At 46.5% G+C, this 13,655-nt stretch overlaps 1 protein-coding gene across 5 annotated transcripts in view; it reads left to right on the top strand.

The window, feature by feature from the left end:
* The window catches only part of LOC137333827 (granule associated Rac and RHOG effector protein 1-like), a 181,416-nt gene extending 169,369 nt beyond the window's left edge, over positions 1-12,047 (top strand). For 4 of the 5 annotated variants that reach the window (XM_067998192.1, XM_067998188.1, XM_067998189.1 and 1 more), the window contains 2 exons: positions 3,733-3,811; positions 5,076-12,047. In XM_067998192.1, the coding sequence (XP_067854293.1) occupies positions 3,733-3,811; positions 5,076-5,420 (424 nt within the window). In that variant the 3' untranslated portion in view covers positions 5,421-12,047. The remainder of the gene's footprint in view (positions 1-3,732; positions 3,812-5,075) is intronic. The other variant, XM_067998191.1, reaches the window with a different exon arrangement.
* The last annotated feature ends 1,608 nt before the right edge of the window (positions 12,048-13,655 follow it).

The following is a 13,655-nucleotide window of genomic DNA, read 5'->3' as shown; positions in this document are numbered from 1 at the left end:
AGTGTCAAATGCTTTCCTAAAATCAAGTAGATAACATCCTCAGCCTCACCCTTGTCCACCAGATCCTCAAAGAAATCCAATACATTGGTCAGAAAACTCCTGCCCCTTCTAAGTCTGCATTGGGGGTCTCTAATCAGCCCCTGTCCTTCCAGATCATCCCTTATCCAAGCCTCAAAACACTTTCCTTACAATTGATGCAAGGCTCATGGGTCAATAATTTGAGGGTTCATCCCTTGCCCCCCTCTTTTTTTTTAACGATGGGTGTCACCGTTGTCACTTTCCAATTCATTGAGACATTGCCCAGTTTCAGTGAGCTTTGAATAATATTGGTGAGGGCGTTCGCCATTTCTGCTGCTACTTCCACCAGCAACTTGGACGCCTCCCTCTCTTCGCTCACTCCCCCTTTCGATGGTTAAAAGAAACAGCCACAAACTAATGATTTAGTAACTCCACCAGTCTCCTGACCTCAAGACACCACCTCCCCACTGCTACAGGTGAAGTGTAGCAGTTGATGTTGAGCACTGTCTCTAGCACGGTATTCAGACACTGAGGGGAAGAGAGATGTGCAGCATGGCGGTTTAGACACTGATCTTTTGCCTTTCGGACTTGGATTTGAATTGAGCCCAAGCAGACGGGATGGAGGTCTCCTGTCTCTCTCTCTGTCGTAAGGCTGCTTCGTGAAATGAGTTGAGCAATCTCATTCTAGTTGGCTTGGGCCCACACAGCGTGAAACTACCCCTTTTTTAATTGAAAACCTAAGATAAAGGAGTTAAGGAGATCAGTGAGGTTTAAAAAAAGTAGAGAAGGTGAGATAAATGGAGAAGTAGTGATTGGGTGACACCAAGTTTGGGTTTTAAAGATTGCGTTGCCATTAAATTGGCAGTCTCACTCAGGCTGGCATGGGAAGTGGGAAAATATCACCAGTTGGGGGCACTCTTCTAAGTTGGTGTAGAGCACAGAGGGAGTCTTACTCTGCATCCAACTGTGCGTGAGGCTGGCACTGGGTCCCCAAGATGAAGTGTTCTGCTCCTCAGCACTCTCATCTTGAGCACCACAAAAATTGAAGAAATAAGTGGAGTGTAAAGGGTTTATGTTGTGCACTGATGTGTTGTATTGTAAAGTGGTAGGTCGCATGTCTGCATCTGAGCTGGTCGTGAGGGGAGAGGGGAGAGAAGAGAGGGGTCTTGAGCTTCTCATCAAACTTGTGCAGTGGACCCACAGTTCTTGACCCACCTGGGAAGTGCTGGAGTTGTGGTCCGTCAGAACAAATCCCAATTGCAACGAGCTCATGACCTATTCAGAAGAGCATGCTTCCAGACAGCACAGGGTACTGTTTGGGCACCTCCAGCAATGAGATGTTTGAATCACAGAATCACATGGCACAGAAGGAGGCCAAACGGCCCATCGTGTCTGTGCTGGCTCTTTGAAAGAGCTATCCAATTAGTCCTGCTCCCTTGCTCTTTCTCCACAGCCCTGCAAATGACTAATCTATTTTTGGTGATGTTATTTGAGGAAATGTTGGCCGGGACACTGGGAGAGCTCCCTTCTCTTTGAATAATACCCTTGGACCTTTAGCAACCATCCAAACATGCTGATAGGCCCTCAGATTGACGTCTCATTTGAAGGATGGCACCTCCCTTAACACTGCCCTGGAATGTGTGCTTCAGTTAAGAGCTCAAACATCTGGTATAGCACTCTGGCTCACAACCTTCTGACCCAGAAGACGAGAGTGCTGCCAACTGAGCCAAGCTCAGGGTGAAGCCTTTGGAAAGTCCGGAGGGAGGAGCAATCTGAGCAGCAACACAGTGTTGCAAATGGTGGATTGGCTCTGCTTCTCTGAATTTCTGATCTTCATTGCGTGCCTGTGGAAAGGCGGCAAGCAGGGAGGGAGAGGACGGGACTATCCAAAGGACAAAGCACAGAAGATGGCCATTCGGCCCATCAAGCCCATGCCTACTCTTTGTAAGAGCAATCCAGTTAGTCCCACTCCCCTGCTCTTTCCCCGTAGCCCTGCAAATTTTTTCCCTTCAAGTATTTATCCAATTCCTTTTTGAAAGCCATGATTGAATCTGCTTCCACCACCCTTTCAGGCAGCCAGGTCTCTCTCTTCCTGCACCCCCTTTAGAATTGTATCATTCAGTTTATATTGCCTCTCCTCATTCTTCCTGCCAAAATGTATCACTACGCACTTCTCTGCGTTAAATTTCATCTGTCATGCGTCCGTCCATGCCACCAGCCTGTTTATGACCTCTTGAAATCTATCACTATCCTCCTCATTGTTCACTACACTTTCAAGTTTTGTTTCATCTGCAAATTTTGAAATTGTGCCCTGTACACCCAAGTCCAAGCCATTAATATATATCAAAAAAAGCAGTGGTCCTAGTACCGACCCCTGGGGAACACCACTGTACACCTCCCTCCAGTCCGAAAAACAACCGTTCACCATTACTCTGTTTCCTGTCTCTTAGCCAATTTCGTAGCCATGCTGCTACTGCTCCTTTTATTCCATGGGCTTCAGTTTTGCTGACAAGCCTATTATGTGGCACTTTATCAAACGCCTTTTGAAAGTCCATATACACCACATCAACCACATTGCCCTCATCGACCCTCTCTGTTACCTCACCAGTAAACTCAATCAAGTTAGTTATGAATGATTTGCCTTTAACAAATCCATGCAGGCTTTCCTTTATTAATCCACACTTGTCCAAGTGACTATTAATTTTGTCCCGGATTATCGTTTCATAAGCCTTCCCACCACCAAGGTTAAACTGACTGGCCTGTAGTTGCCGGGTTTATCCGTACACCCTTATTTGAACAGTGTAATATTTGCAATTTTCCAGCCCTCTGGCACCACCCCAATATCTAAGGTGGATTGGAAGATTATGGACAGAGCCTGTGCAATTTCCACCCTTACTTCCCTTGGCTGAAGACTGCCGATGGTGGTCACCTGGGACTTGGGCATTGACTTCTCTCTTCTGTAGGAGGTACATGGCCACTTGAGACCTGCACAAGGAGATAAGGGGGTAATTTATACCCCAGGGAAGGGACAGATTTCAACCTTGTAGTCAGGAGTGTTTGCCCATATTGCTCTGCCTAATCCCTGCTTCAAGCTCTGCCCTATTCGGCTCAGTATTTCACAGGTGCTGTCTTAAGAGTTTGTGATGAAGATTTAAGTGATATTTGTGTTCCGTCTTGAAGCACCTGGAAAAACGCTAGTTTTTGTTTCTGAATTTGGTGTCTCGCCTTCATTTTGTGTTTATTGGATAAAAGATGCTTAAATTTATACAGTGTCCTTTCAGGCTCAAACATCTCTCTGCTTTTGAGGTGCAGTAACAGTTAAGTGGATAAACACAGCAGCCATTCTGTCCCAGCAATGTTCCATGGGACGAATGACCAGTTATTCTGTTCTTTGGTGACATTGGCTGAGGGAGGAATAGTGAAAGGAATATTGAACTCCCTGCTCTTTGAACAGTGCCATGGGGCGTCTGACATCCACGAGGAAACAGGCTGACAGGACTCTTGTTTTACACCTCCAACAATGCAACACTCCCTCGGTACCACACTGAAGTGTCTCAGTTATGAGCTCTTGACTCCTGGATTGGGGTCGAGCCCACAACTTTCTGACTCTGAGGCAAAAGTGCTACCAACTGAGCCAAGCCAACACTGTTGAATGAGAGGGTCCCATTGTGTTCTACTTGTCCAGCAAGTCACCTTTACTGTTCTTCTTTGCAGGAAGCACAGCAGTGGCGATCAAGAGGCTTCCACCTTACCGTCTCCTCCTGTCTTATCCACACTAGATGATCTTAGCCAGGTATGAACCTAAGCCCCATTTTCCTGCATTGAGCGTCTTAAAATTTTATGTTTTACAAGTGTGTAAAAACTTACCGTGTTTTCTCTTGTATTTTTCACCTTCCCTCCTGCCATCGACAGGCAGCCTGCTCTCTGGCTCTGCTAATATGGCTCGGTCAACCTCTGACTAGTCGTGTATGGCCATGGCACTTGGGGTGGGACGAGGAGGAGGGTGCACTGTACCTGTGGGGTACATTTCCAGGGGTTCCAACACTGCTCCACTACCTCACCAAATAGCCATTTTCCACCTGTGGTCTAGACAATGATTGAAGGAAGGAGCCTTGTATCTTCCCTGTTTCCGAACCCAGCAACCAATTATAGTCTCCCAGTTGCTGAAACCGCGAGTATAGAAAATTGAGGGATGATCTAATCGAGGTGTTCAAAATGATAAAAGGATTCAATATGGTAGATAGAGAGAAACTATTTCCTCTGGTGGTGGGGGAGTCCAGACAAGGGAGCATAATCTTAAAATTCGAACCAAGCCGTTCAGGGGTGATGTCAGGAAGCACTTCTTCACACGAAGGGGAGTGGAAATCTGAAGCACTCTCCTCAAAAAGCTGTTGATGCTGAGGGTCAATTGGAGCTTTCAAGGCTGAGGTAGTTAGGTAAGGGTATCAAGGGAAATGGAGCAAAGGTGGGTAAATAGAGTTGGGACACAGATCAGCCATGATCTAATTGAATGGCGGTACATGCTTGAAGGGCTGAATGGCCTCCTCCTGTTCCTGTGTTCCTAAGTCAGCTAACTCAGCACTGATCATGGATTGAGCCTTGGAGCCTTTTGGTCTTTATACCTGTCCCAAGTTTGGACGAACAGAATCAAAAACAGAAAATGCTGGAAACACTAAACAGGTCAGTCAGCATCTGTAGAGAGAACAGTGGAGTTAACCTTCCAGCTGTGGGCCCTTGCCTGTTCTCTCCACAAGTGCTGAGTGTTTCCAGCATTTCCTATTTTGGTCTCGGATTTGTAATCTGGTACTTCTCTCAGTTGATGCATTACGAAAATGTTGCATACCTCGTGCCTCACTTTGCTGAAACCCTGGCCCCTGTCGCTGAGCATGTTTCAAGTGACTCGCTACCACGCCTTCCTGTGGGAGTCATTTTGTTTAGCTGACGGCACTAAATTCTATCACATGTTCTCGCAGCGTCTGCCCCTCGCTTTGGTTTGTTTCTTTAGTTGGATTTTTTTTGCCCGCGACGTGCCTCACTATTACATTAATCTGCGATAGTTTCTCATGCAGGATAACAAAACCAAGACTTGGCCTCCAAAGGCTCCGTGGCAACACTCTGCATCCCTCACCAACACGATGCCCAATCCGAGCACATCTCTGTATCAGATGGCAGACCCAGTCAGCCGGTGGAATGACTCCATGCAGATTCTCCAGTCGCCCGTTTGGTCGACGGCCGGTGACGGTTCTCCTTCCACAGGGGTCTCTTCCAATTTTTCCTACACGCAGCAGCAACAGTCCCAGCAGCAACAGCAGCAAGCTTCCCAGCACAAAACGATGAACAAGGGCTTCAAATCCTACCCCATCAAGCAGGAGCGGCGACAGTCCTATCTGCATCAGTACTGAATTTCCAGAAGTGACTAAAAAAAAACAGATCTTAACGGGGGACAGGGTTCTGTATTCTAGTGAATAGTCGCACGATTCTAAATGCTGAGAGAGGGATAGTCCTGCCACATAGTGTCTAGATCAACCTTGTTGCTGCATTCTGCACCTTCAATTCACTGGTTGGAGGCAGCCCAGGTGCAGATTGTTGTGCCCCCCCGCCCCCCCCCCCCCCCCAATTCTAGTTGCACTGTGAATGGGGCAGTGGAAAGTGTTGTCCATTTGCGATGGCACTGAGTCAGACCTTCATGGCGTGGCAGTGTGTGTGTGTGCCACTCACGTTGTCTGCTCCCTTGCTACCCTCCCGTCTAGTGTTTCAAGACGCAGTAGTAGAGCCTTTTATACTACCAGCCTGGTCTTGGGCTGACGGACTGCTGCTCCCAGTTTACACCCAAGCCCAGCTGCCGGGGCTCCCTGTCGGGGAGCAAAGTGCATTCTGAGGGATACGCAGAGGGCCCGTTAACAAATCGGTCACTTGGCATCTAAAAGGGGATGGGGATAGTGGGAGAAAGTTAAAACACATGATAGTGCTGGTGCAGGACATATACTGACCACAACTAGACCAGCAGCAGGCACCAAGACCAAGGTTAAAGAAACAAAACAGCCTTTCTGGCTCCTGGTCTAAAAATCCGGCAGTTTTGCCTTCATCTGACCCCTTGTCTGCAGGAGTCCTGGGCTTTGTTTACAATCTAGACACTTGGGCCCTTTTATTTAAATTTAAAGTAATAGGGGTGACACCAGAGTCATCAAACAAGAACATAAAACCATTGTAACAAGTGCCCTCGGGCACCTCTAATATAAAATAAACAAAACGTCCAATTAAAATAACGTGCTTAATAAGGACACTTGAGGTAAGTGCGTGCCATCCCTCCCTACAGCATTTGGACTGCTCAGTGGAGTACATTTCCTTTAAAGAGTAGCTTAATCTTTGTAATGTCGTGGTGTAGTTGTGGTTTAGTGTACTGAAGTTTTGAGTTTTTCCACTTTCTCGATTCTAGGCTTTACTCCCCGTCCTTTTTTTTAAGCTGACTGACCTACACGGTGCGCGACATTAAATGTCCCTTCGCATTAACCTTGTGTTATCTATGGGAGGGAGGAGGAAGAAACTGAAGTGATGGTAATAACTTTGCACCTATTTCTAGAAATAACTCATCCGTGGCAGTGAAGTGACCACTGTGTCGGCTGTGCTTGAATACAGTTGTATCAATGACATAGGGGAAAATAAAAAGTTAAACTAAAAATCATTATTTAAATACAAGATATGCTCAAACTGTTTTATAGTTTGTATCGAGGAAAAGCATTTAAAAAAACAAATCATCTATATAATTTTTTGTACCTTTTTATTTTTATAAACGGATCAGTGACATTCTCTCGGGAGGGAGTCTTGCAGGTGTTGAGAGACAAAACAGCCTGACCCTCTCTCTCTCTTCCCCCCCCTCCCAAATCTTAGTGCCTCCGTCTCGCATCCTGAAGGTGGGGAGTTTAAGTTACAGTGACTGTTCCCCGGCTGAGACCTCCCCCAACCTTTGGTCAGATGAGCTTAACTAGCTGTTGGCGGGGACCACTTAATTGATCAGTTGTGTAGAAATGAGATGTTTGATTCTGGATGACGGAGGTGGGGGTGGGTGCACGGTAGGGAAGGTTGTAGAGGCCGGAAAAACTGACACAAATCTGCCTTGTCGGGCTCAAATTGTACTGTAAACTTTTTTATAAAGCACCATCCACAGCAGCTACTGAGCAATTCCAACAGCGCAGGCTAATTTCTATCTGTGTCTCTTTCTCTCTCACACTTTCACTTTATATCTCTATCTATCTATATGTTTCTTACTATCTCCCGATCTCTCTATCTCACTTCTATGAACACCCTCCAAAAGGTCATGGGAGGATGTTACATTTTTTTCTTAAAAGCTGGTGTAGGGCCCATGTAATGAAATATGAGTAAGTGGAGGCCCTGAATTCTGCCTTTCTGACCAGCGTGGCGGTGCTTACCTCTTGGATTGAAATGTACTGCAGTCTGATCTCAGCTGTTTTTCTTCCCCAGGCCGTTACTGTTTAACTTCACTTGTCAGTGAGATGCTCAGTTACGGAGACCAGGCACCCTGTTTGATCGATCTCTCTCTGTCTCTCTCTCTCTCTCTCTCTCTCTCTCTCTCTCTGTGTCTGTCTCTGTCTCTCTCTCTCTCTCTCTCTCTCTCTCTCGTCACACTTGGAATTTCCCCAAACCCCTAACGATGGGTGATCGTCTGTACCTGACTTGCCCCCGCAGTGTGTACTGGGGGTTGGGGATGAAGGGAGAGGCACAGGCCAGCTGGTATCTGTTGGAAAGACCCCTCCTGCAGATCCAAATTCAGAAATTTAAAAAAATGAAAATGTTAGAAATATGGTAAAGATATATAAGCATCTGTAAGGAGGATGTTAATGCTTTGGGTTTAGACCCTTTGGTTGAGGGTTTGAAGCCAGATTTAGAGCTGCTTTAGCATTGTACATTGAGGTTGTTACCTAAAAGAAGTAATGTGGAAGTGACAGTTGGTGTAAAATCTACAATATGCACTTTCTGCTAAATGTTTCCATTATAATTTCATATGTCAGCATTATTAATGGGAACTGCCTATGTAAACTTTCAGGCTATAATTACACCCCTAGGGAGGCATCACAGCGCCACTGCTGGCGACAGGCTGTGATTACAACCTGGCAAGATTACAGGGGCAGTTTCCATTATAAATGTTGACCTAGGAATTTATAGTGGAAATATATAAAAATAAGGAGAGAGTGTATGACTGTGAAATGGGGACTGACTTACATCTGCACACCCGGTCCAACTATCCCTAGCCCCCTCACCCCCTTTCACATGAAGTCTACACTTGGTCTTGATTGCTTTCTCTGCAACACCGTGGGAGATCGTGCTTTCGTGCCCTGGGGATGAGGTGGGTGTTGTCTGTGTCTGTGCCTGGTGGTGAACTGAAGCCAATTGAATCTTGTATGGGGAGTGGATTGGGGAGGGGGAGGATATCCTTCAAACTCCAAAGCTGCCAGAGCCTAACATCAAGGCTGCCAACCCTAAAAATTATTTTCTTTAAATTTTATTATTTACACACGCAGACCCACGCAATGTTTTACGGACTATTTAACTCAAAGGAATTGCGATGACTAGCGTTAGCATTCGTGCTTGCTGATGGTCTTTCACCTCTACAATCTTGTTTTCGCTCCTCCCTTTCCTTGGCTGAAAACACAGCCAGTAAGTGACCTTCCAGTCTAATGTGGCAGCCGCTGTGTAATCGGGAAACTGCTTGGCCATTTCCTTCTCTTTCCCGCTCATCGTTCCTCCACTGCGGAAATGTCTGACCCTCCAGCAGCAGCACTTTTCAGCTTACCAATTTATCGTGCGGATAGGGTTGCCAACTCTGGTTGACGGTAGTCCTGGAGGTTTCATCACATGACCTCCCGCCTGGTCAAACAGTTTTTTCCCCCTCCATCTCCAATATTTTTATAACTAGTAAACGAAAGTAAATAGGAAAAAACACACCTTTTAACGCCGCGATTATTTTTCACCTGGGTTGCTTGCTGCAGTGTCTGGGAGATTAGTCTATAATTCCTGGGGACTCGTTGGCGACCCTACAGACCGAGCCCCCAACAAGTTGCACCCCACCGTCACCATCTCTGAGGCGAACATGTGCCAATGATAGAAGCATGTTGTGTGGAATTTAGAACCTTCCCCAGCCCGGTCGGTGTCAGTCAGCAGTGACTGATATGTGTAGCTGGAGGGAGGGAATGATTTAAATTGGAACCGAATCTGCAATGAAGTATAATGGGTAGCAGAGAACGATCCCATATCGACCTAAGGGGCTAGTTTTGAGAATTCTTTTACACAATTTAAACGTTGTCATTTCCGATTGGCTTGCATTGTGTTAAATGACCGACTGACTCTTCCAATTGGACAGACTAACTGATCTCCATTCACTTAAAAAAGACTTAATATTTGTATAAGTGCATCCACAGTATTAATCTTATTTTTGTATTTTCTAAAACATAATACCATCACTGTATATTTTAAAACATTTAAGTAAAGATGGGTTTTAAAAGTGCATTTGACTAATTTGGTAAACTGTTCTCCTAAATGAAGATGGTGAGAAGCAGAGGGCGAGTCCAATGTTTCTACTGAACGGCCCTACATCTCCATCTCACGGTACCAAAAACTGCAGAACACGAAGAGAATGATGGGACTGAGTGTGTGTTTGGAGCCGGGCTGGGGGTTCGGGGGGTGGGGGTGGGGGGGTGCGGAGGGACCGTTGTCCCTCGTGTGGTCAATGGGCTTAGTTTTCAAGCCCCAGGATGTTATCTTGTGTAGAGTTGATTTCACCCAACGTTTCGAAAACCCACGTCAATCACCAAAGTGCAGAGTGGCCTGTTTAATTTTTTGAATTTTTCTTCAATGAGTCTGCCAAACTGGACCCTGCTTGATATATGTAATAATCAGCTGTCTGCCTGGGTTTTTGTTCCTGTGAAATTAGACTTTAGTTTGGTTTAACAAATTGGAGACCCCTGTTTTTTTTTGTTGGGAGTCCGTTTTTCTTCATTGAGTGAAAGACATTGGGAGCTAACCTACTTTCGGAATGAAGCCAGGTTGGTACCTTGGTTTGTCCTCAAGCGCCAGGTTTGGTGGCGAGGGGCAGATTGGTGGGGAGACAGGGTGGGAGTCGGTCTTGACATTAAAACCAGGACCAGATGAGATGCCCAAGTGTGTCTCGGTTGGGGTCCCTGTTGTACGGATGGAGTTGGCCGCACAGGTTTGGCGCACCGTTATTTCCTCAACAGTTAAATAGTTACTGCCAGAGGGAAATGTTTGTAGAAAAATGACATCTTTTGTTCACAGCTGTCATGAGTTAAACGGGAGGGGTGGGATGGGGGAGGGGGGGGGGGAAGAAGGGAATCATGTCGTGGTCGCCAATTTTATTTAGTCAATGCCAACTGCCATTGCCTGCTTTGAGACTGGTTGTCGTGTTCCCATTCTCCCCATTCAAAGGCACAAAAGGATGAGCAGACCAATGTTGAGTTGTGTAAGAGGTGCAGGCTGCCGTGGGCTTTCGAAGTGTTGGGGTTTGGGGAGGGGGAGGAAAGGTGTGTGGGGGAGGGGGGAGGGGTGGTGCGGGGAGTAGCCAGTCCAGTTCCGTGCTGTTCACAAATGCCGATGTTGCCTGTAATAATTATGTTGTGAAACATTTGACACCATTTTAGTGAAAGGAAATTTAAAAACTTGTTTACAAAGAAAAAAAAATGTTTTGCTGTCCAGACACTTTTTATAGTTGATGCAATCGGATAGTATGTGTTGCATTGTCTGTGTACAACTTTCACACTTCTGTAATTAGCTTTTTTAAAAAAAAAACCCTGGAAGTTTTGACTGTTGTTGTCCAGGATTTGCCAAATGGTTTGTCATTTTCACCAGGAACATATGAAATTGACTGGCAGGAACAGACCAGCTGGTCCATCAAACCTGCCCCACACCATGATGGCTGGAGCATCGTGACTAAACACTTCCTCCCTCCCCCACAGCCATGTAATCTCCTGGGAGAGATGGAAAATCCCAGGGCCAATAAGGGAAAAAAATACCGTGGAAAAATTTCTCCCCAACCCCCTCAGGTGCTCGAAACCAGCCGAGGACCAAAAAAATCGGTAGAAACCCCAAAGCTCCTGGATACCCTGTCAAAGGGGCAAAGATCTGCTGGTTCAGGTATACTGGAGCTGTGAATCCCGATGGGTAACCCCCACCCCGTCCCCCACATCTGTGCCAGGTTTTGGCAGCTGCCAGTCCCAGGTGTATCTGTTCTGTAAAGTGGGGGGGAAGGGAGAGACTCCAGTCCATCGAGCAGTGCTGTGTGTGTGGACAAGCAATGTGTGTGATTTTGCTGTTGATTGGGGTGAGGGGAGCAAACCAGTGCCAGGTAAGTGCTTAAATCCTTGTCCCCCCCCCCCCCTCAATCTCCACTAATGGGGCTCTCCCAGGCTGAGAGGGGTCCCTGCTCTCCAGCGACTCCTGCTGGAGAGTGCGTGTTATCGTCTTTCTATTCGCCTCTCCTCTCCCCCCCCCCCCCCCCCCCCCCCCGAAAGGCGAACTAATCTTGGAGTATTAGCATCTGCAAGGATTCTCTGCATTGAGTTTATGGAGTTCCTAGCAGGATTCTTGGGAGGGGAGGAGGTGGTCTATAGAAGGGGAGGCGATTGGCCCTTTTGGATTTGTCACACACTCTCCTTTTTGACACTTCAAATCTGAGAGCTGCAATGGTGTGGGGGGGGTGGGGGAGGAATCCTGTCAGATTCCCCCCTTTCCCCCCCCCCCCCCCTCTCTTATTTTGTGTTTCTATTTCCCCTCCAATGCATTGCACTTGGTACAAAAAAAAGTTTCGCCATTAAATGTTGAAGTTCCTTTCTCAAGCTGCCAAGTGCCAGGAGTCAGCTGGGGGTCGTCCCCCAATGGGTTCACTTGAAGTTGAGAGTCAAAGAAGAAAATTTTGGAACTGGAATTGTAATTTTTTTTTTGTATTTTATCATTTAAGGCTTCTATAATTAAAAATTGCTTTATTAAAGATGTACATTTAACATTGCTATTGTTTTCTTTCTCGGTCTGCTGCACAACCTGGTTTGCATTGTTCATATATCGTCCCCGGGTCAAAATTCTGGAACTCCCCAACCTAACCGCACTGCGGGAGAACCTTCACACGGACTTGTTGACCGGAGGTCACCGGTTACTGGCTTAGTACAAAGAGGAGAAGAGTCAATTCTCTCAACTCTCAATTCGCTTTATTCACGCCGTTAGATCATATACATATAGCTTATACGTCTGGTTAGATATAGACATGCAGTTTGCACCAGGTTATACAGTTTTATACCCAAACTAGGATCTAAACGCACACCCACTAGGTTTCTCTGACACTCCGAGTGGTCACAGAATATAAAGGATAATACCCGAAAAGGAGAGCTGCCGCTGGCCAGGCGTTCCGTTAGCTCTCTCTCTCTCGACGTCGTCTCTACGTCCCTGACGTAGGTTCTTCCACTTCCGCGATGGTTGGTCTCCGGAGTCTTCCCTCTCTTTCGAGGTTTCTCTGACACTCCCTGAGTGGTCACAGAATATACATCGTCTCTACGTCCCTGATCCTTCATTCTTATTCCGAATCTTATTTCTTCAAGCTGTGCTGTCTCTCTCCCTTTGGTTCAGGCTTGCTCGCCTTAGCCTGTGTCTTCTCCTCATTGGCTCTGTCCCAAGGACTTAGGTAGCATTACCTCATTACTCCTTTTCTAAATAAGGACTTGTGTCTTATCACATCTCCTTTGTCTTTCACAAAACTTAACTAATTCAAACCGGTTCCAGCCAGCGACTGAACTCTGGTTAGCTGGGGAATCTCAGGTTACTTTCTGCAGCCCCTGGCCAACAGACTGCAGTGGTTCAAGAAGGCGGCCCACCACCACCTTCTCTAGGGCAAATTAGGGATGGGCAATAAATGCCGGCCTTGCCAGCGACGCCCACATCCCCAGAATGAACATTACAAAAATGTTGTGATACACGATGAAGAGTGAAAGGCCCAGTAGCAATGGGCCATAACTCGGCAGTTCAGTGGTTTCAGAGTTGTGGGGGATGGGGTCATGGAGAAAGTGGATGGAAAAAGAAGGTACTTTGAGTTAACAGGACCAGTGATTTACATGGAATGAAAGAAAGACTTGCATTTTTATAGCGCCTTTCACGACCTCGAGATGTCCCAAAGCGCTTCACGGCCAATTAAGTACTATCGGAATGTTGTCAATGTAGGAAATGCGGGAGACAATTTATTTGCACAGCAAGGTCCCGCAAGCTAGAGAGAGATAAATAATCAGATCATCTGTTTTTAGGTGTTGGTTGAGGGAATACCTGGAACTGCCTGGGGTTCCTGTTCCTGATTGGGAATTCCCACTGGGAAATGGGCAGGTGAGGATAGCATCGAGCTATGTCTCCAGGCTCTGTCTAGACTCTAAGAACAACAGTCTGTTGGGGCAGAGGTCAGAGGGTGACCTTGTAACCCAGTTTGAGTCAGCACCGTGTGTCATTTTTTTAAGAATATTTTTTTCCTTAAATCTTCTTTCCCCTCCTCAAGCTGTTAATTCTTTGCTGGGACAGATACCTCATCTAACTGGCCATTCTCCAAATGTGAATGTAGAGAAGTGATTATTTGATTA

Source organism: Heptranchias perlo, chromosome 16 (genome assembly GCF_035084215.1).
Source record: "Heptranchias perlo isolate sHepPer1 chromosome 16, sHepPer1.hap1, whole genome shotgun sequence".
In the NCBI taxonomy this organism is placed as follows: domain Eukaryota; kingdom Metazoa; phylum Chordata; class Chondrichthyes; order Hexanchiformes; family Hexanchidae; genus Heptranchias; species Heptranchias perlo.
The sequence above is the reverse complement of the archived record's forward strand: the minus strand, read 5'-3'. Positions and strand labels throughout refer to the sequence as shown.